The sequence below is a fragment of the Geotrypetes seraphini genome, chromosome 1 (assembly GCF_902459505.1).
Source record: "Geotrypetes seraphini chromosome 1, aGeoSer1.1, whole genome shotgun sequence".
NCBI classification, from domain to species: Eukaryota; Metazoa; Chordata; class Amphibia; order Gymnophiona; family Dermophiidae; genus Geotrypetes; species Geotrypetes seraphini.
Genome location: NC_047084.1, coordinates 285,654,406 through 285,677,502, shown reverse-complemented (window position 1 = coordinate 285,677,502; position 23,097 = coordinate 285,654,406). Strand labels below are relative to the sequence as shown.

General features: G+C 38.5%; 1 protein-coding gene across 2 annotated transcripts in view; it reads left to right on the top strand.

Annotated features, from left to right (window-relative positions):
- Positions 1–23,097, top strand: part of C1H20orf194 (chromosome 1 C20orf194 homolog) — a 308,395-nt gene that overhangs the window by 258,171 nt on the left and 27,127 nt on the right. For both annotated transcript variants that reach the window (XM_033953173.1, XM_033953162.1), the window contains exons 27-30: positions 642–800; positions 3,889–4,014; positions 6,055–6,092; positions 14,729–14,864. In XM_033953173.1, the coding sequence (XP_033809064.1) occupies positions 642–800; positions 3,889–4,014; positions 6,055–6,092; positions 14,729–14,864 (459 nt within the window). The remainder of the gene's footprint in view (positions 1–641; positions 801–3,888; positions 4,015–6,054; positions 6,093–14,728; positions 14,865–23,097) is intronic.

Here is a 23,097-nt window from a genome sequence, read left to right as displayed (position 1 = left end):
TACTAGTTTGTGGACATCACTGCATATGTCTAGTAGTACTATAGAAATGAAAAATCGTAGAAGAATCTACTTCAAAATCTTAAATAGACTGAAAAGTTTAATTGACTGCGAGTGTCTTGGTTTAATACAATGAGTGTGCTGATTGTTGATACAAAGATATACAGCGAAACCTTGGTTTGCGAGCATAATTCGTTCCGGAAGCATGCTTGTAATCCAAAGCACTCGTATATCAAAGCGAATTTCCCCCATAAGAAATAATGGACGATTCATTCCACAACCCAAAAACTTTCATACAAAATACTATACGTATTTGTATTGCAAGACCTCACTCATTTAGAAGAGTCACTACACTCTTGCAGCATCAGGTAGAGACGAACCATCGGCTCAATTGTGATGTGTGTATACTGTATGTACTTGTATTGCAAGACGTTGCTTGTATATCAAGTTAACATTTAATAAAATGTTTTGTATGTCTTGCAAAATGCTTGCAAACCAAGGTACTTGCAATCCAAGGTTTTACTGTACAATAAAATTAATTTAGTACAACTTTTGATCTTTAATATAACCTTTGTTGTGCTATATCAGTTTTATTATGTATTTTTCTGTAGTATTACTTTCAATGGTTGTACTTATTTTTATAGGTGGATGGTATATCGACAGACTCCAGACACTTCAGAATTTTTCAGCATTACACATTTTCAGTGTTACCTCTCTAGTGTTCTTGATGTGCAGCAGAACCGCAGTGCCCGTCAGTCTGTCTATACCAGAAAGAAAATGAGACTTCTTGTTGTTCTAGAAGGGTAAGATTCAGAAACTATTTTAAAGAATAAAAGATGATTACAAGGGCTCAATTTTCTGTCATCATTTAATTGAAAAAAAAAAAATGTTACTCTGTTGAAAGTCATTATGAATCAGCTGCAGTAGTGAATGATGTCATCCTATGGCCCCAATATAAATAGCTCTGTCACAGTTCAGAAATAATTGAAAGGTATTTCAGAGAATGTGTGGCGCTTTCTGTGCAGATAACTCACAAATCTTCATTTTATTTTTGGCTTTGCTATTAGCAAGATGTTTGTTCTCTGAAAATGTTTTCTTTTTGATAAATTATTTAGAAATTGGAGTTTGTCCTTGTGAATTGCCTCATCATTCAAAAGAGGTTTGGATGTGGTTTTTTTCTGGTTATTATTAGGGCTGCAAGAAGATTAAACATTTTAATAGGTAAGATATTTTAAAGAAAACACAAATAATTCCTGAAATCAAGCATAAACCACTTGTTTATTTGTAGTTTCAAACATCAATAATAATAAACATTAATTGTACCAGTTTCTAAGTTAATTTTATTCCTATATATCTAATAATATCTACTTGCTGTTAACATCTTTTTCACATTCTGAAATCTCTTTAGTAGGGTAGGAAACTTCTCAGACTCGGGGTTGAGAACATTTTTCAACTCTCCCCTTATACTGGTCAACCAACATTTTGCTACTCGAGTTCTATCACCTGTACCTTAACAAGGCCCACGTGCTGACTCTAAATCTGAAAACAGTTTTCGTCTATCACATCCTATTTTTAAATTATGCATCAGTTTGTGTTTATATCATTTTCGTCATAATACTACCGTGAAGCGTCAGTATTTTACTGTTTCTGTAACACAATATTGCATTTTAGGACAGCTCATCGATCACATATTTTATCTGTTATGTATTACTTCTTTCCCTGCCATGCCGGTATTTTCTGCATTATATTGTAAATGCTTTCTGTCTTTATCTGTTTTTAAGTCCATTATTCTAATTTGTATTAGCTCACCTTGTTGTGAACCACCTAGAACTTTTTCGGTATGGCGGTATATAAGAAAATTATTATTATTATTTTTATTATTATATACCAGTAATTTGAAAGTTTATTCTAAAAAGTGATTGTGCTGCTTTTTCTACCTGTAAATTTTTATATTTTGTTTGTTTTTGTCTAAGATATTATAATTATTATGAACAGATGAGGTTATGTTAACTATCCTGATAATTTCTGTTATGTCTGCGGACAATTTACTGCACAAGATCAGTGAAAGAATCTGTCCAGCAGAATTGAAAGTGCATACAAGTATTATTTTGGCTGTAAAGTTGGTGACCAAGATAAAGCATGGGCACCTCGTGTGCTACACTGTTTGCTATTCCGGATTAACACAATGACTTAATGGGAAACGGAAGAAGATGCCTTTCGCTGTACCCATGGTATGGCGTCATCACTCAGACTGTTATTTTTGCATGACAAAAATTGCTGGATTCACAAAGAGGAATAAATCAAAAATTGTGAATCCTGATTGCCCGTCAGCAATTAAACCTGTTCCTCATGACTCTGAGAATCCAGTTCCAATTCCTCCTTCCACATCTGCAGTACAATGTGCCGAATATTCAGATGAAGAATGTGCCTCTGCTGCTGTGGAGGAGTTGTATGAACCTGAAGTGGATGAAAAACAACCTCACCTGCTAATTCAAGAAGATCTTAATAATCTGGTTAGAGACTTGTCACTGTCAAAGGAGAAAGCAGAATTGTTGGGTTCAAGACTGAAGCAATGGAATCTTTTAAGGCAGTATGATGGGAGACTATTGGTTCTTTCAAAGAGAGACATGTACAGTACAAGCATAAAAGCAAGTGTCTCAAACATTTCTGAACATGCTGACATCACTTTGTGTGAGTTAAGAGGCGTAAATACTGTATATGCTCTAACATGTCTCCTTATTGTCTTCGTATTTGTTTTCAGAGTAAACTCCTTAATACAAGTTTGGTGGGACACAGTTCATACTCGCAATATTGTGCCAATATGGCAAACTGTCTAAAAAATCAGTTACGTGTATCTCAGAAACCTGACGTGCCAGCTGAATTTCAATTACAGATCTGAAATCAGCATCATTAGTTAACTAAGAACACTTCTTAAGTTCTCAGTAGCAAAGAAAAACTTTTTTCTTGTTGACTAGTGATCAATACGGGCTGAAAAACCTTCCTGTTTTTATATTTTACTTTCCAGTCACTTATCAGTGTTTAATGGCAGCAAAAACTTATTTAACATACTCTTTCATAGTCACTTTCAGAAAAAATATTGTGAAATCCATAGTTTAAAAGTTTTAAACAATACAATACTATCTGGTATAGTAGAAAGCACTTATCTTTAGATATCCTGCAGATACACCCCCACCCCTACACACACAAATTCGCACAAACAGTTCCCAATACGAAGCATGTACTTTCTGTGTTTTCCGACCGCGAATGACCGGGCAGGAGAGGGCAGGCGGAGAGCCGGCAAGTGAAGGAAATCACTCGCAGTATGCTCCGACCGCCTCTTCCTGTGCTAAAGTCGCACCTCACCAATCAGGAGCTGCGTGTCAAAGCCATCTTTATTTTAACTAATAAAAGTTTTGCTTATTGGAGATGGGTTAATTTTTAACTGGCCAAGTTTAACTGGCTAACTTCTAAAATCCACCTTTTGCTGATGGAAAATTAGTCTATTTCTATTGTGTGAGTCTTAATTGATAACTTATTTAAAAATAATATTTACAAGACATAGTAGTGAATTAATTCTGTATTAATAAATACCATATAACTAATGAATCTAGAGACTAGCCTTCCATCTCCAGGAAGAGTGAAATATTTCTGTACCCTTCAAACATGTAACTCTTGATATGATTGATCTAAGTTCATCAAACTCATGTATTACTTTTTCTCTGGCTCACATGATTGTGAGGTATAGGCAGGTGGAATTTGCCGGCATGTATTGTTTTTACAGCTTCTCATTGCTTGAGCAAGCATTTTCTTCAGTCACAGTGATTGGCTGCTGCCAAAATTTTTGCATTTAATAATTATTTCACACATCTTCTCTTTTTTTTCTTCTTTCAGATATACAGATGTCATTGATGTTGTACAGGCACTACAGACCCACCCAGATCTCACTGTTAAATCTTCTTTCGTCATTGGTGCAGTCACTTCTTGTATAGATCCTCTTAGCTGCTACATGGAACACAGGTACAGTAGAAATACTCACACATATATGAATTATTGCATTTGTATGAATGGGTATTGTTTATAGTTCATTGATTTATATCCTGCCTTTCCCAAGGTGGGTAACAACAAGGTACAAACATAATCAACACCACATACATAACAACAATATCAACCATCGTAAAACATCACAAAAAAAATCATGCCACATAAAGTCACAAACAGCCTACCAGTGCCTTTCCTAAGCACATATTAATTCAGGTTCAATATTTCATTCTACAAAGTTGTTTTTTCAACATTTTCTTGAAATCACTCAAATTTGTTTGCTGTTGTATGTAACAATATTGCAGAAAGATTACTGAAAGTAAGAGCCTAATATTTCATTAGCTTGGATTGTTTTATTTGAAATTAGATCACAAAGGGGTCCTTTTACTAAGCTACAGTAAACACTAATGCATACTTTTCACATCTTAAAAGGGCTTATTGCAGAGCCCCAAAGTGTTCCTGCAGCAAAATACTGATATGCATGTGCTACCCACGCACTAAAAAAAAATTTTGGGGGGGTCTGGTTGGTGGAGAGTGGGCACACCTGCACTCATCAGCGCAGCCACATTGCTGCACATTTACTGATTAGCACTTGAGCCCTTATTGTTTATGTTTATTAGTATTTATAAACCGCTATTCGATACATCATCATAGTGGTTTACATAGTCCTAAACAAAAAAAGAAAACTCCATAATCAATAGGAAAGTAAAATGCAAAGAAAATAATATATTACAAAATAAATTCAAATTAAAATAGGAAAAAGATTCTAAAAGCTGTAAGGGCGTGCTAAGGCAACTTTTTACTGCGACTTTGTAAAAGGGCCACAAAGTGATTATATGACTTTTAGAGACAATTGAAAGCACTTTCTAAATAAAAATGTCTTAAGATGTAGGCCAGTGATCAATAGTTGATATTCACATTGTATTGTAGATACTAGAAATGTCTAGTAGATCCCTTTTGTGATATGCACTAGGCCTGTTTGAGTAAATTGTGGATTGTAAGTTTTATTTGTATTGTATTATTCTTATGCTACATTTTCAACTGACCTCTTTAGAACTGCTAAATATGTGGTGGTTAAATTAAATGTTGAGAAAAACAGTTGATAAAGACTTTAACGCCAATTCAGTCTGGCCATCCCTACTATCTATTCCTCTCTCGTAGAGATCCTTGAATTTAAATTAGTCTTTGTCTCTACCACCTCTACTGGAAGGCCATTCTGTGCATCCACCAACCCTTCCCTAACTATTTCCTAAGATTTCTCCTGAGTCTATACTTTTTCACCTTCATCCTATGCCCCCCTCATTTTAGTTCTTGCTTTTCAGTTGAAAGAATTGCCTCTGGTCCCTTTATGCCATGGAGGTTTTTAAATGCCTCTATAGTATCTCTGCTCTACATCCAAGTACACATACTGAGATCTTTGTCTGTCCCCATACGCTTTATGACAAAGACCACTATGAGGGAAACAGCTGACAGCAATATATACCAATAGGTGAATGTGAAATGCCACCATGTCTAGAGGATAAATACCCGAGGGGGAGAATTCAACAAGCAGCATTAGGGTTTTAAGTCACAGTAATTGGCCCTTACTGCAACTTAGGTCTCCTTTTACAAAGCCGCACTAGCAGTTTTAGCGCACACACCGGATTAGCGTGCACTAGCTGACAATCTACCGCCTGCTCAAAAGGGGGCAGTAGCGGCTAGCGCGCACGACAATTTAGCACGGCTTTGTAAAAGGAGCCCTTAAACAATCCTAATGCTGTTGTTCCAAATATAGTGTGGTAATATTTAAGTTGCCTCACATTACGGTCATACTTAAATGAATAGACAATGTTGAATACCACTGCCATCTGATTAAGTTAAACCTGCACTGCTAAAATGGCTCCTGTTCATTCTGTCTGTAGTTATGCTGGTTCAAACTCTTTAAAACAAGAATTATGAGGCTAACTCTGAAGCTAAATGCATAAATCATTTTGAATATCAATCTCTTAATTTTCAGACATGTTCTTGTTTTATTCTTAGGTTTCTTTTCCCCAAATTCTTGGAGCAGTGTTCACAAGGTAAGATATTTAATTTCTTTGTCAAATTATGTTAGAACTTGTGTCCAAAATAGTTCTTATTAGATTACTGCAATATTATATACCTGGGATCCTTTAAAAAAAAAACCATCAAACGCCTAAGAATCGTTCAGAATGCTGCTGTTCGCCTCATTTACGATCTCAAAAAAATCAGATCATGTAAGCCTTTATTACAAAAAACTGCACTGGCTGACGATGGAGGTAAGGATTATCTTCAAATTTGCTTGCCTCTGCTTCAAAACCTTAACAGGCTCGTCTCCAATCTACCTGTCAGATCACTTTGAACGTTGAGGCCCCAACCGCACACGTAATGCCCACCTGTTTGCCTTCCCGTCCCTAAAGGGCTGTGTCTACAAGAGATTCCTTGATAGATCTCTGGCATTCCAAGAAGGCAAATGGAATAAATGTCTAACCACTCTCATTTCTAATTCACCCTCCTACCAAACTTTCAGGAAATAAATCAAAACCTATCTCTTTGATAAATTTCTCTGACTCCCTCCCTGCCTTGTATCTCCGATATGCCTCTGAATATCCTGACTACTCCCGACTTGCTAAGTTAAGCTGACTGTCTTGTTGTAACATCGCTGTCTATGTACAGTCTCTTACTCTGTTAACCGCTCTGAACTGTTATGGTATTGCGGTATACAAAAATAAAGTTATTATTATTATTATTTTAAAAAAATTATTTCACTGTAATTTTCTCTATTATCCTGTATTTTGTGTCATCTTTAAAAAAAAAAGAAAGAAAAGAAATATGAGATGGAATAGTAATCACAGAAACTGATTTAGTCACCAAGTTTTATAAGTAGTTGGTCATATGACTCCGCACATCAAAAGAAATAGCATGTATGTTTCTGAAAATAAGAAAATGCAAACTTAAAGATCAACACAACAGCATGTTTCTTCTTCCACAGTTGGCAGCTTCAGGCTTGTCTGTACAAGGGACTGGCCAGGCATGCTCTGAAGTGTGTTCTAATAGATCAGTGGTTCCCAAACCTATCCTGGAGGACCCCCAAGCCAGTCGGGTTTTCAAGATAGCCCTAATGAATATGCATGGAGCAGATCTGCATTCCTGGCATCTTCATTATATGCAAATCTCTGTCATGCATATTCATTAGGGCTATCTTGAAAACCCGACTGGCCTGGGGGTCCTCCAGGACAGGTTTGGGAACCACTGTAATAGATGAACTGATGAGATAAGGAGAGAGAAGTTCAGAGGAGTTTACAAGAGAGAGAACTTTCTTGACACAGTCGATACCTTTTTTGTATCTTTTTGATAAAGGCAATGTTGCTGAATATTACATAGATGATTGGGTGTGTCCTGTATGTTATGGTTAGGAAAACCATAAGAATGTGGTTTTTTTAATGTCATTCTGGAAGTTTTTCAACGCATTCTGCACCTGGGAGGCTAAGATTGCCCAATTCTTGCATCAGCCAAAAGTGGGTCACAGATATTTTCTTTCTAAAGTGCAAGTTCATGCTGTATTAAAGCATCGGCACTGTTCATTTGTATTCTGGAGTGTAGGAGGCAGTATTTCACTAGTATAGTAGCAGAGGTCAAGGCCACCTGTTTAATAATAATAATTTTATTTTTATATACCGCCAAAGTTCGAGACGGTTTACAACAAGAGGCGCTGGACAATCAGCGAAGTAGTTACAATACAAAGTCATTGAAGTAGTTACAATACAAAGTCGAAGAAGTTACAATGCAAAGTCATCGAAAATAAGGTACAGGTTGGGAGGCGTGATATACTAGATTCATAGGTTACAATCGGTTAACCAAATTCGTTTTTATTGATTTTCTAAAATTGAGGTAAGATGAGGAATGGTTGATGATGTTAGCCATCCAGTCGTTCCATTTACCTGCCTGGGAAGCAAGAGTTCTGTCCAGGAATCTTTTGTAGTGGCAGTCCTTTAACGATGGAAAGGAGAACAAATTAATTCTGCGTGTGGACCTAATGGAACTGTCCAGATTAGATTGAGAAACCAGATACATAGGGGCCAGGCCAAAAATTGATATATAGCAAAGGCAAAAAAATTTAAACAAAACTCGTGCTTCCAAGGGCAGCCAGTGAAGGTTTTAATAGTAGGGACTGATGTGTTCCCATTTTCTCAACCCAAAAATCAGTCGAACTGCTGAATTTTGAATGATTCGGAGTCTGTGTAGGTTTTTTTTGAAGGTACCCAAATAAATGATGTTGCAGTAGTCAAGTGTGCTTAGAATGGAAGATTGAACCAATAAGCGGAATGATACTGCGTTGAAATATGTTCTGAGTTTCCATAAGATCGAGAAGCATTTCCTAACCAAAAAGTACGTGTGTACATTTAGGGTAAGATGTCGGTCCAAGGTCACTCCCAGAATTTTTATGGAATCTTCAGTAGGGAAGGCTTGACCGTTCACAAGAATTGTTGAGTCTTTAATTTTGTCATTTGGGCTTTCTAAGAAAAATTTGGTTTTGTCCGAGTTGAGTTTTAGTTTGAATTCGGTCATCCATAATCCGATCTGATTAAAAAATAAATGACAGGTGATTCTTTGTTTCAGACAACAGGGATGTAAGGGGGATGACTATAGTGATGTCGTCTGCATAGATGTAAAATTTGACTTTTAAGCTTTGCAGTAAGTTCCCCAGTGAGGCGAGGTAAATGTTAAACAATGTTGGGGAAAGGGGGGAGCCCTGCGGCACTCCGCAAGAGTTTACCCAGCTATTGGATTGTTTATTATCACTGTAGACTTGATACGATTGTTTAGTCAAAAAGCCCTGAAACCATTTTAATACATTACCTGAAAGACCAATTGACATCAAACACTCAATCAGAATGGCATGATCGACCAGTTCGAAGGCACTGCTTAAGTCTAATTGCAGAACTAGAGCACTTTTACCTTGACTGAAAAGGCTATGGAGGAAATCTAGTAATGAAGCAATGACAGTTTCGGTACTGAACCCCAATCGAAAGCCTGATTGGTTGTCGTGTATTATGCTGAATTTGTCTAAATACATTACTAAGTCCTGATTGACCAAACCTTCCATCAGCTTTACAAATAAGGGAGTGCTCGCAATGGGTCTGTAATTAGATATCTGCTTTAGGATTTTTTACAATTGGTGTGATCAAAATCTGGCCTAGATCCTCGGGAAATGTACCGGTCTGCAATAGAGAGGAAAGCCAGTAATATAGCTTGTTTGGTGGGCAGCAGTCTAATCTGCAATAGGAATCAGCGTATTTCATGTAAGTTTTGCAGAATTGTTGCCAGGAAGGAATAATGAAGTTATTCCAGGACATGTCTACTCTAGGTCCATCTTTGTGTTGAGCAACTGGGTAGGACTAGTGGTTGGTTGCGGAGACCGTTAGTATTTATTTTGTTCTTAAAAAATTTGGCCAAAGTGTTTGCAGATGGTGGGGAATCTAAGGTGGAACTGGAGAAGGTCCGAGTATCATAAAGATTGCTAACTAATTCGAAGAGGTTTCTACTATTGGTGTTTGGTGAACCTATTTTTTGGGCGTAAAAATTAGTGCGTTTCTCAATTATTAGTTTCTTGTATTCTTTTAGTTTTAGTCTCCAATTCGATCTCCCTTCATTATCTCCTGATTTCAACTATAGTCTTTCGAGTTTTAACTCTCGTTTCACGTTTCTTAGCTCGGCATCGTACCAGCCTTCCAAATTCTTATTTCTCACTTTTCTTGGTTTAATGGGGGCCATTTTGTTTAGAATCTGAGTACTCATGTTAGTCCAAGAATCCACCGAGAAGGAGTCTGAATCTGGGCTAGAAGTTATGTCATAATGTGACCAGAATTCTGCTGGGTTCACCAAGCCTCTGCTAGCTACCATTTTATTATTCCTTTTTTTTTCTTCTTGGGTTTGTTTGGTGAGTGTCTTACTAGCTAGCTAATTTGGAAATTGCATAATCGGTGGTTGGACCATAAAGAATCCGACCAGGTAGCTTGCTTCCAGTGGATCTTGTGATTGACTAGTTCTTTGGAGGAAAAGGATACTAGATCTAACTGATGGCCTTTTTGATGGGTCTTTTCAGGGGCCGGCACAATGAAGTCTAGTGAGGAAATGAAGGATAGCAAATCTTTGGAGTTACCCTGCTCTGTCTGCTCTAGGTGGATATTTAGATCACTGGTCAATAGGTTATAGGGGCCTGTTATTGAGTTTGTAAGGAGAAATTCGTAGAAATTGTCCTTAGCTGTGGGACATTTCTTAGGGGAATGTAAAATAGGGTAATTATTAAGCCATCTTCTAACTGATCAGACCAAAGTTTACAAGAAAGGATTTCAAGGTCCGCTGAGAAATTTGAAGCTAGGATAGAAGACTTGAAGGGCTCTCTTAAGATAATAGCTAATCCTCCCCCTTTTCCCCTGGGCATCCATTCTGCCCGTGATGTTTGGGTGTGGGGTGTTTGGACATCCCTCCTGGCAGTAGTCTTTGTGGGGAGGGATGGGTGGAAAGGGTTGCTGCTAAACATATCGCGGCAGGGAAATCCCTAGCCTCGATAAGCTCAGCAGCAACTCGATTCTCTAACCGGCGCATGTGACATGGACACCGGTTAGAGAATCTTACAGGATGCCTATGTGCGATTCTCAAAAGCCGCTTAGGCAGCTTCTGAGACTGGACTTCCTATACAGAATCCAGCCTATTTATATTGAGATTCTGTCCAATCATGTTGAACAGCGTTTCCAGAATTGGTCCTGCTAGTCTAATTTTCAGGATATTCACTATGAATATGCATGGAAGAAATTTACATGCAGTGGACATGCAGTGGAAGCAGTGTATGTAAATATCTCATGCATATTCATTGTGGATATCTTGAAAATCTGACTTACAAGAGGATGCTTTAGTACCGACTTGGGAAACACTGATGTAGAGACTCCAGACTTCACTCCCTCACAGAAGAATTTGTCAAATGAGGGGGGGATTTCTTTATACATAGAACACACTGGTGGTGCCTTAAATTACTAACTTAAAAGTGGGGGTGGGGGAAGGGTATGTGATATGATGACGGGCATGATGTGCCCACTAATTATAAAAGGTTTCCCTGCTGGCCCAGAACCTGTTAACTCATCCACACTGTTAAAAAAAAATGTATATTTAATGGTGATGTATTAAATTAGTTAACATTGTTCTACTTATTAATTACCGTATTTTTCACGCTGTAAGACGCACCTGACCATAAGACGCACCCTAGATGTAGAGGAGGAAAACAAGAAAAAAAACCATTCTGAACCAAATTGTGTACTAATATATACCAGGCTCTCCACCCAGCACCCCTCACTCTCTTCCAGGCTCTGCACCCAACCCAAAACTCCTTGCCAGGCTCTGCACCCTGTCCCTCCTCCCTGTCTTACCTTTTTAAATGCCCCTTATAGCTTGGTGGTCCAGTGGTGTATCGGCCAACAGGAGCGAGCTTTCCGTTCTCCTGCATGGGCCCGTACCACTTTCTGAATGGCTGCCGTCAGTTCTTACAGGACTCGCGATAACTGATGGCAGCCATTCTTAAAGCGGCGTGGGCCCAGGCAGGAGCACGGAAAGCTCGCTCCTGCTGGCTGCTATAGCACTGGACCACCAGGCTATAAGAGGCATTTAAAAAGGTATGACGGGGGGGGGGTGTTTTAAAAAGGTACGGAGGGTAGTTTTTTGTTGTTTTTTTTTAAAGTACAGGGGGGTTGTTTTAAAAAGGTACGAGGAGATTAAAAAAAGGTATGACGGCATAGGAAAGCCTAGTCGTCCAGCACAGAGGCAGTTTGAGTCGTCTTGGGGGTGGGTTAGGGACCTATAGAGAGGAGGACTCATGCCCATAAGCCCCTGTAATCACTGCATGGATACTTAAACATGTGCACTGCCCTATACACTCCCAAAACCCTTTTTTACTGGCATATAAGTGGCTCCTGCAGCCATAAGGGCTATTGGGGTGGTAGATAAGTGGGTCTAGGAGATTCTGGAGTTGGTTTGGGGGGCTTACCATGACCTATAAGGGAGCTGTAGTGAGGAGAAGACATGGCACCCTTTTTGTGAAGTTTACAGCAGTGCCCTGTAAGGTACCCCACTATTTAGGTGGCATGTCTGGGTATGCAGGCCATCACTTTGCAGACCCCTCCCACGTCCAATAGGGCTTGTTTAGGCTTTTTGGACGGAAAGTTGAACAAAAATGAGGTATAAAGATGGACGATTTAGCGACTTGGACGATAAGATCTACAGGACGTATAATTAGACGATTTTCAAAACGAAAAAAAATTTGTATTTTTCTTTGGACGACTTGCGAGATGGACGTAAACTGACTTAGACGTCCCTTTCGATTATGCCTCTCCACTTATCTAAAGAGAAGAGCAATAAAGTTTTTATGGTGACTTCAAAAATTAAAACAAAGCATGCCATTTGAGAAAGGAGGGAATGCCCTCCTAGAATAACAAAATTACCTTTAAAACAGTTTAAAATACTAGAAAATGCTAAACAACAAAAAAAGGTAAATTTTATATGTTCCAGCTGTCAGTTTTATGTGCCCCAATGGTATGAGAGTGCATTGGGAAGCTGTCTATGAATGTGAAAATCACTAATTTCATCGTATCATTCTTAAAACAGTAATAAACCATTAAAACAAACAAAATAATTTTAAAAAGACAAAAAATACAGAATAAAAGAAAAAAAATTATAGTTTAAAAGTACACTAAAGGATACAAAAAAGCAGAATGAAAGATTCTATTGCTGACCAGAATATATCAAAGTATACTCAGTGGGACCTTTTGTAGGGGTGGTTCCTTCCTCACACCTGAAGGTTAGGCCTCTCCCTGACGTCATAAAGCCTGAACAATCTTTCCAGCATGAACCATTGTCTGCAAGACGAGAAAAAGAAGCAATCATCTTTGCTGCCTGCCAGATGCATTCTGGGTATGTTCACCAGAACTATGTGTTTCTCCAGTCTAGGACATCTGATTATGCTTACATGCTCAGCTATGTGAATCTGGGGGGAGGCATTAGCTTCTATGCTTTTCTTATCTACTAAGGCGCCTCTCTCTCAAGGCCTGTACGAGACATACACAGAAAGGCTATTGATCCAAGTTCTGTTTCTGGATTGGTCCTGGGAGGTCATGTGACGAAAACTAAGGAGAAGGTGTCTAATTAATTACTAGTTTATGCTTGGATGTGAGGGAGCTCGGACCCATGCATATCTTCCCTGCGCATACCTTCTAATAATTAAGACCTGATAAGTTACCTCTTATGACTAGCTCTCTTCCAGAGAGTGAAGAAAACAGGACTCTTTATACAGATCTGGTTTTCACTTCACCTAAGGAACTGTTGCTAACAGACTTTTACAGCTCACTTCAGTAAATAACAGGCTCTTACTGACCGGAAAAAATTCTACAACGTGCTATGCCGAGGAAAAAGGACTAATTCCATCTCCCTGATCGAAGAAGGCTTGACCTGGAGGATGGTGAGCAAGGAATCATATTTTTCTTATCAGCGGAGCTAAAGAGATCTCTGATTGGTTTCAGGAGAGGAGATGTTAATTACTCTAGGTGATAAACTGTAATAGATTGTTGCTATAATCAGGACTTATTTTATAAGGAATTACCTAATGTGTAAGAATTAGTTATATTTACTCATTTACTTAGCAAATATTGTGTGATAATTATGTACTGAGTTTCATATATGTATTCAGATATTTTGTGAACAATAATTAGTTATTATTTGCTGCTGGCTTATGAATTATTTTTTTTTATATCTATAATAAAAGTTTTTCATAAAGCTCTGGTCTCTGTATTTGTGTAAGTAGGCAAAGATTATCAAATCCGTGGAGGGGTTTATGGATTGCTCTAGCAACTAGCTATGCACGTTAATTGTTCATGAATTTGTTATACCCATAAATCTACCTACACTTCTTACAGATATACTTGTACACTTAAATTCTATTCTTGATTTAATCCATTGGGAATTGGAGTCTGTTTTATTCTCAGCAGTACACTGTCTATATTTATTCCTCTCAATAATATCTGTGGCTTGTTTAGTGTCTTTTAACAGTCCACAAATAAGGAACTTATTTGTATAGTGGCTGCTACTACAAAGATGTCCTTTTGAATATCTGGCCCTTTCTATATAACACTCAGAACTGAAAAAAAATTCTGGTTGGCACAGACCTTTTTGAATAGGTTTTTAGGTTTGCTCCTTATGTAGTAGCAACAAACCAAATTACAACTGTTTATACACTTCCCCCTCCCCATTCGCGGTTCCTGCACTCGCGGTTTCATATAATCGCAATTTTTTTCTGGGGAGGGGGAAAATTAAAAAAACAGTCTTAATGTAAAAAAAAATCCATCTTTTTTTCCTCCCTGCCGCCTTCCCGGCCTTACCTGGTGGGTCTACAGGGCTTTCGGGGCATGAGCGATCTTCCTATGCTCCTGCCCCGTGCAGATGGCCATGAGGAAATGGCTGCTGGGAGTTCCCGTAGTCTCTCGAGAGCCGGATAATCACGGTTTTTAGGCATTCACGGTCCGGTTCTGTCCGTATCCCCCGCGAATGACGAGGGAGAAGTGTAGACTCACCTTGGTAATATATAATCAATGAGCATTACTTATGTACTTTTCAGTTCTTGTGGTAGCTAATGTAGTTGATTTTTTTCTTTTAGGGGTAGTGAGCAATGTGATATTTACTAATCTTGCTACTGAACAAAGACACCCATTCCTGGTACAACTTCAGAGTCTTATTCGATATGTAAACCCCTCTGCTGCATTCATTTTAGCAGAGAAAGGAACTGTGACAAGGTAATACTTTTATGTTTCAGTTTTACAGAATAAAATGTTCAGCTTTTTAATGTTTTTTCCTGGTGCTGAATTCTGTCATGCTTAGGTCTAGCACTCTTTTTTTGTGTGGCATTACACATTCAAGTCAGGTTATCTGTATATATGTCAGTTATATAAGAACAGTGATTTTATCTGTAAATTGTTTCTACTGTATTATGGTTTTTAATGTTGAGTTAAACTAAGATGATTATCTAATACAGTGGTCTCAAACTCAAACCTTTTGCAGGGCCACATTTTGGATTTGTAGGTACTTAGAGGGACTCAGAAAAAAATTGTTAATGTCTTATTAAAGAAATGACAATTTTGCGTGAGGTAAAACTCTTTATAGTTTATAAATCTTTCCTTTTGGCTAAGTCTTAATAATAATATTGTGATTTATATGATCAAGAAACTGTTTTATTTTACTTTTATGATTATGATAAACATACTGAGGGCCTCAAAATAGTACCTGGCAGGCTGCATGACTAAAGATAGTCCAGTGGTTTCACTGATAGAACATTAAATGAGTGGAATTTCCGAATGTTCTTAATGAATACGCATGAAAAAGATTTCTCCAAGGATAAGCAGGATAGATGAATCCTTGCTGCTGGGTGACATCATTTGACAGATCCTGCTTGGGAATTTTTTCTAAAAATCATATAGAGCTTTTGAGAGGGCTCAGCCATGTCTGTTTTCACCTGCCACTACTGCATATTAGTCTTTGGTTTTCCAAGGAGTCAATTGGATAATGTTTTAATTGCAGTTGCCTCTGTGCTTTTATCATTAAAATTCAGTTACATTTATGTAAATTTTGCCATTGCCATGTGGTACTTTTCCTGATAGTTTCTCCAGCTAGAGCATTTTGTTCATTTTCCTTTATTTTTTTTTTGTCATCAGCCTAGTTAGACTTTGAGCATCCATACAGATCTCTCTTTAGCATTGAGCCATTTGATTTCACTGGGATAATTGTCTCATATAATATGTCTTACAGAAGACCCCACCACCACCACCTTATTTCAAAAGTTGTTCCTGGTGAAACGGGACTTATCTGTTATGGATACCCTTAATTGGTGTCTGCAATGCCTAGAACCTGATTATGATCCTTCTTGTATTCTGTGTTCATAGTTGTTAGAGAGGGCTTCATGAGCATGAAAAGCAGTGCTGAAATATTTTTAAAGCAACTAAGACTGGTCCATCAGCATCAGTTTCCTTGGATTCTGGAGCTGCTTTGGACAGTGGGGATGCATCAATATCAAGCATCAATAGAGGTTATTACGACCAGTCATTGTCCAGCAAAATTTGTGCTTCATTAATGCCAAAGGAGTGTGATGCAAGCCTTCAGATGGAGGCTGAGATGCCTCTACATCCCTTCTCTTTGAAGCATGACGCTGAGAGCACTGAGACTCCAAAGTCAATAGTGTCGTCCAAGTGCCCTTGACATGAGGACTATTAATCCACTATGACAGATATTTGAGGCTTAGCTTTCATCAGCATGCCAAATAAAATTGTGTCGTATGATAATGCTACATAATTTTCCATTAAATGATTTATTTGATCACAAATAGAGATCCAAAAATTTTTAATGAATGGACAATAAAACAACAAGTGATCTAAAGTTCCAGCATCAAGGTTACAATGCTAACATCTATTAGACCTAGAGCAATCCAATTTTTGTAAACGAACAGGGGTGTTTGCCTCAATTATCTGCTAATAATAATAAGCTTTTGATGATATTGACAGGATGATATCTGCTAATAATAATAAGCTTTTGATGATATTGACTGGAAAGATTGTACAAGGTTGAATTATTGTTTCTGGTGGAATTCAGTATGTCATGTGTTTAAAATGGAAAGAGCGTTGGCAGTTCAAAAAGGTTACTATAATAAATTTAAGGATGTGTGGGGGCCATTTCTAAATTAGAATGAATAATTTACACTTTTCCCAATTTTAATTCGTACATGTGGATGGGGAGGTTGGATTTCTATTAATAATATATATGAATGATAAGATATTATATTCATGTGGTATATTTTTTGTTGTATAAGGAAGTGGGAGGGGGTGGGGGTTATATCTTTTTGTTGTATGATATGGTAGATTTTCAAGTGATATTGTATTCTAATTGTTTGATATTTACTGTACACTTGTTATGAATTATAAAATGAATAAAGAAATTAAAAAAAAAAAAAAATCCACTATGACACTGGAGAGGGTACAACAGCCTCTTCAGATGCAAGACTCATTCCCAGTATACTCCAAGTGGCTCACGCATGTGGTTGTTTCTACTTTTGTGCCGCACATTTGCTGATGGCAGTCTTAAAGGAGCAGCTCATGAAGTTCAAAGAGAGAATGGAGTGCTGTTTCAATTAATGTGATGCCGCTGCTTCAGCATCATTAATGTTAAGACCAGAAGTGGTCTAACCAATCTTTGAGATCCATATACTGTCTACAGGAGATACCTCAGCACTCAAAGGATATCTGGGTCTTTGTCGGCTACATTGAAATCAATATCCAGTGAATCAGTGGAGGAAGCTTTTCTTGCACATTGGGAGTCTTTGGTGTCTTGATACTCCCAGCCAAAGGCCTGACCATGGACTCAGTATACTGAGGCAGGTAAAGACTCATATATTTCTTCTGGAAATCTGCACAGTTTATTATACCCCATTACTCAAATCAATTGGAATTCCCATTATTAAAAGGATACTGTTTTCACTTTATCTTCAGGCTAGATTCTAACTGACCAGAACAAGATGATGGGACATCAAATCAAAGCTGTGTTAGTGTCTGTAGCTCATTTGATAGAACATTCACATCCACAATATGTGCAGATATATGCAATTAGGATACCTGACCCTCACTACTCTTCAGATCATCCATCTAAGGAGAAAAAGAGTTGCAGTAGAACAAGTAGCATTAAAGTGATTTTTTTTTTTTTATTGCTTATTGGAATCAACTTTTGCAGAACCATTGAATAATTGAGTTGCTCAGACTTTCAGGTAATGACACTGTCCACGTGTAGTACCTAAAATCTATAGAAACTCTTTTTCAAGTGTGGATTTGCTGTAAAGCCCTCAACATGGGAAAGACTGCTTGTGTGATTGATTCATCCTGCTTGTTGACAAGAGAAGGCAAAGTTGTTGAGTTGAAACAGAGTTGATGCTAAGCTTAGACTGAGAAACATCAGTGATGCACGTCTTAGAAACCATTGTAGTATTTTTTTAGTTCTGAGAGCTACTCCATCCTGCCATCTATGGAAGACATCACCTACTTATGTGGCTGATTTATCCTGTCCACTGAAAGCATCTATTAACAGGTAAACATGTTAAATACCAAGCGGGTACTTTTCCTGGATATATCAAATTGTGGGTTTTTTTAACTTTTTTTAACCTTATTCTTTTCCTTGAGGAGATATATGACAAAATATCTATTCAAGATGATAAAGGGGATTGTATGAGGAAAGACTAAAAAGGTTAGGGATCATCAATTTGGAAAAGAGATGGCTAAGGGCAGATATGATTGAAGTTTACAGAATCCTGAGTGGAGTAGAATGGGTACAAGTGGATCAATTTTTCACTCCGTCAAAAATTACAAAGACTAGGGGACACTCGATGAAATTACAGGGAAATACTTTTAAAACCAATAAGAGGAAATTTTTTTCACTAAGAGAATAGTTAAGCTCTGGAACATGTTGCCAGAGGTTGTGGTAAGAGCGGATAGCGTAGCTGGTTTTAAGAAAGGTTTGGACAATTTGCTGGAGGAAAAGTCCATAGTCTGTTATTGAGAAAGACTTGCCCTGGATCGGTAGCATGGAATGTTGCTACTCTTTGAGTTTTGGCCAGGTACTAAAGACCTGGATTGGCCACCGTGAGAACGGGCTACTGGGCTTGATGGACCTTTGGTCTGACCCAGTAAGGCTATTCTTATGGTCTTATTTTGTATTTACCTCATTTTGCAGAGGAATTGCAAAAGGAGATGCAGCAATAGGAGCCTGGTCGTCTGATTTTCTACTTGTGGCATATGTGAACTTGCATACTGTTGACTTCACCTTTCTTAACATTTGTCTGGAAGCTGCACCTTAATGTTTTGCAACCAATTGCCTAAAGCCTATCCTGAGAAATCTCAAGTGTTTTGGATCAGGAGGTCTTTCAACATCTACATTACTGTTCCTCTGTCTGATTCTCAACTTCAGTTTGATAAACAAAATTGTTTCAGCCTCTTAAGTCTTTTTTTTTCTTCTTTTTTTGCTTTTAGACATGTTTTTGCAGTCAGATCTTATTTTGATGCAGCTGCTTTTCATACATTTATTCATGCTGTGGTTTTAAGCAGTATTGATTTTTGTAACTCTTTAATGGCTTCAAAGTGTCTTTTTGAAAAAAAAAAAAAAAATGCAATTTACTCAGATTACTGCTGTTAAGTTGCTGTTCAGTGCTTGGAATTTTGATTGTGTTGCTCCTCTGCTTGTCCAGAAACAGTGGGTTCCCATCTCCTAAAGAATAAAGTTCAAAACCTTGGTTACTGCTCACAAGTTTCTGTATTCAGCGATATTGAATATATTTGATACGCTTATTCCTTACAAACCTTTGAGAATTTTCTGTTCACAGCAAAGCAGTGTTTTGTATCAGTTCCTTCATCATCCTTTGCTCATCTCAGTTATATGTTCCACTCAATTTCTTATATTTATTTTTTGCCCTCTTCTCTGTGGAATTCTATTTTAGCCTTTCTTTGTTGTGAAATATCTTATCAAATTTAAGAAAGATCTGAAAGCCCATTTTTATAATCGAGCCTTTGGAGAGATAGATGTCTATTAATGTGAGATGTGCTTGTATAGTACTGCAGTAAAAAGAGGTCCTTTTGCAAAGCCACGGTAGGAATTTCTATCATGGGCTGATGAGGTAAATGCGCTGATGCTCATAGGAATTTTATGAATGACAGAGCATTGTTGCTTGTCTTTTCTATTTTAATTTGATTTGATGGATCTCTGATGTTCCATTCATAGGGCAATATATAAAGTATTTTGTTAAGAACATAAGAATTGCCGCTGCTGGGTCAGACCAGTGGTCTATCGTGCCCAGCAGTCTGCTCACGCGGCGGCCCGTAGGTCAAAGACCAGTGCCCTGAGTCTAGCCTTACCTACATACGTTCTGGTTCAGCAGGAACTTGTCTAACTTTGTCTTGAATCCCTGGAGTACTCCAGAAGAGCGTTCCAGTTTTCAACCACTCTCTGGGTGAAGAAGAACTTCCTTATGTTTGTACGGAATCTATCCCCTTTTAACTTTAGAGAGTGCCTTCTCGTTATTTCTACCTTGGAGAGGGTGAACAACCTGTCTTTATCTACTAAGTCTATTCCCTTCATTATCTTGAATGTTTCGATCATGTCCCCTCTGTCTCCTCTTTTCAAGAGTATTTTTTCTTATCTCTTCTCTGCTGCACCATTGTTGTGCACCATCTCCTCCCTCTGTCTCCTCTTCCCCTCCATCCCTGTGTGCCATCTCATCCCTCTCTCCCCCTCCCATGGTCATACAACTCTATCTTCTCCCTTACCCCTCATATGGTCTTGCATCATTCTTCTCTCCTTCCCATAGCCTGGGATCTCTCTCCTCTCCCATGGTCTGGCATCTCTCTCTCTCTCCTTCCTTCCCTCTTCCCAAGGTATAAAATCTCTCCTTTCTTCCCTGCGGTCTGGCATCTCTCTCCTCTCCTTCCCTTCCATTCCATGGTCTGGCATCTCTCTATTTCCTTCCTATTCCAGTAGTCTGACATCTCACTCTTCCCTCCTTCCATCACCCTTCTTCAGAATCTAACTTCTCTTCCTTCTTAGAGTCATCTCTCCTCCCTCCCAGTTTAACATTTCTTCCTCCCTCCTCTTCTCCACTATCATGTCCAACAATTCTCCCTCTTCCCCATGTATACCATCTCTTTTTCCCTCCCACTCCACACTCCTATATCCAAGAATTTTCTCTTCCCTCACCGACCGGCAGCATCTCTTTCCCTCCCTTCCTAACCCCCAGCCCATGCAGCCTCTGTCCTTCTTGCTTTCCCAAACCCCATAGCCCATGCCGCATGTCCTCTGCAGCCCTCCTTAGTTCCTGACTCCCCCACCTACCACCTCACCTCTGCTGAAATTTAAAATCTTTGGGCAGCTGACACAAAGCCGTCACCCTGCCCTGGAAGTGTTCTTTCTGCAGCACTTCCTCTTCCCACTCAGGCAAGACACTGCAGAAAGAACACTTCCGGGACAGGGCTAAGGTGAGAGGCTGGCTTCGCATTGGGAGGTGCTGAAGGCTCTGATTGGCTCAACATGACATGGAGAATCCCCATCAGCAGAGCCGCCAGTAATTCTCCGAAACTGAGATTCCTTCTGCCGCGATCAATTGATGGGAAACCTACGGGGATTTTTTTCCACTGTATGGAATGTGGGAGGGGATCGTGGCCACTGGGGGAGTAAGGGAGGTACATGCTTTAAATTCCTCAAGTGGTCTTCTTGTCAGTTTCCCTCTAAGAAAGTTTTGATTATAGCTGGGATAAGTCCAGATTGAAGCCTGCCCAATTCCCGTCCATAGCACACCTCCCAACACACCCCTTTGCTCTCTGGACGCACAGCAGCTTAGAAGTGCTGCTGCATGTCGAAAAAGTTGATTTTGATTATCGGCACTTGGACGTCCATGCTATTAGGACATCCAAGTGCCAACTTAGGCTGGTTTTTGGACATTTTAAGCTTTTGATTTGAGCCCCATAGCACATATGTTACTTGGACTTGCCATGGAAAAACTGAAGGCAGGAATTTTCGATGATACACAGATCAGACAACTTATAAATGACCCACATTTCATAGCATCAATGAATGAAATCGAATCATGTGCCTGGTCTTCATTTGTTCTTGTTGTGGAAAACCTTTTTTGGCAACAAGAAGGCAGCCAACTACGCACAATTAGTAGAGGATATATTCTTTCATTTCAACAGGCTTGGCTGTGTAACATGAGTGTTAAAGTCCATTATCTGCACAGTCACTTAGATCGGTTTCCAGAGACCCTTGGTGACTTAAGCGAAGAGCAAGGTGAAAGAGTAAAAAGTTGTATAAGGTACATGTTCTGTATCTCAAAAGCTAGAGCTGATAGGAGATAACTGGTGTCATTTTTGGAATCAGTATGTCAAATATACCCAGAAACAGGTCTAACATTTGAGGCACTAAAATGAGTGTTGACCAGTGTTATAATAGCCAAATGTATCCCTTATAAGATGGTGCACAAACAAATCTATTGGGTCATCAAAGAAATTAAAATAAGAGGTCAGAAAGTCAAATGAATGCAGAATTCAGAAGTGGTTCCAGACATTTGCACACCACAGTATATACAAAATTAAAATATCAATAAATATGGTCTGAATAAAAAACAAAGTTTTAAAAGGTTGCAATTGAAGCAGGCTATTCAGGTGGGGTTCCCTGAATGGAAATCTTTAAATGATCATTACAGCTTAGAATTCTTATGTTTCCAGGCAGATTTTCTGGGTCATCAGGCCGCAAAGTGGTATAAAATTATATCTAATTATTTGAATAAGAAGCCTAAAAATGGATTAAGAGATATTTGGAGCATTGAGATTAAGCATCAGATTAATGCATCTCAATGGCCACGTATTTGGTCTTGGAGAATTAAAGGTGCGATGTCAGCATCTATTAGGCAAACATGGTTCTTTTTGTTGCATAGAGCATTCTGGACCCCTACTAGATTACAAAAATTAGATTGCTCTAAGTCTAATAGATGCTGGCATTGTAAAATTGAAGTTGGAACTTTAGACCATCTTTTATTTTATTGTCCATGTATTCAGGCATTTTGGATATCAATCTGGGATCAAGTCAACATATTGATGGAGAGTCATGTGGCATTATCCTATGACACAGTGGTTTTTGGAATGTGTATGAGGGCCAAATGCCAAATATCTGCAGCAAACAATAAATTATTGATGATTCTTACTGGTGTGGGAATTCAGCAAATAACAACTAATTGGAAAGACTGTTCTAGACTGAATTGTAGTTTCTGGTGGAACTCAGTTTGTCATATGTACAAGATGGAAAGATTTCTTGCAGTACAAAGGGGGTATTTTAAAAGGTTTCAAGAGGTGTGGAGGCCATTAATTGATTATTATAATGATTAAGATTTATTCTTTTTCCTTAGAGGATAATTTATAAAAATGGGGTGGGGTGGGGGGGATAAGATAATTTAGT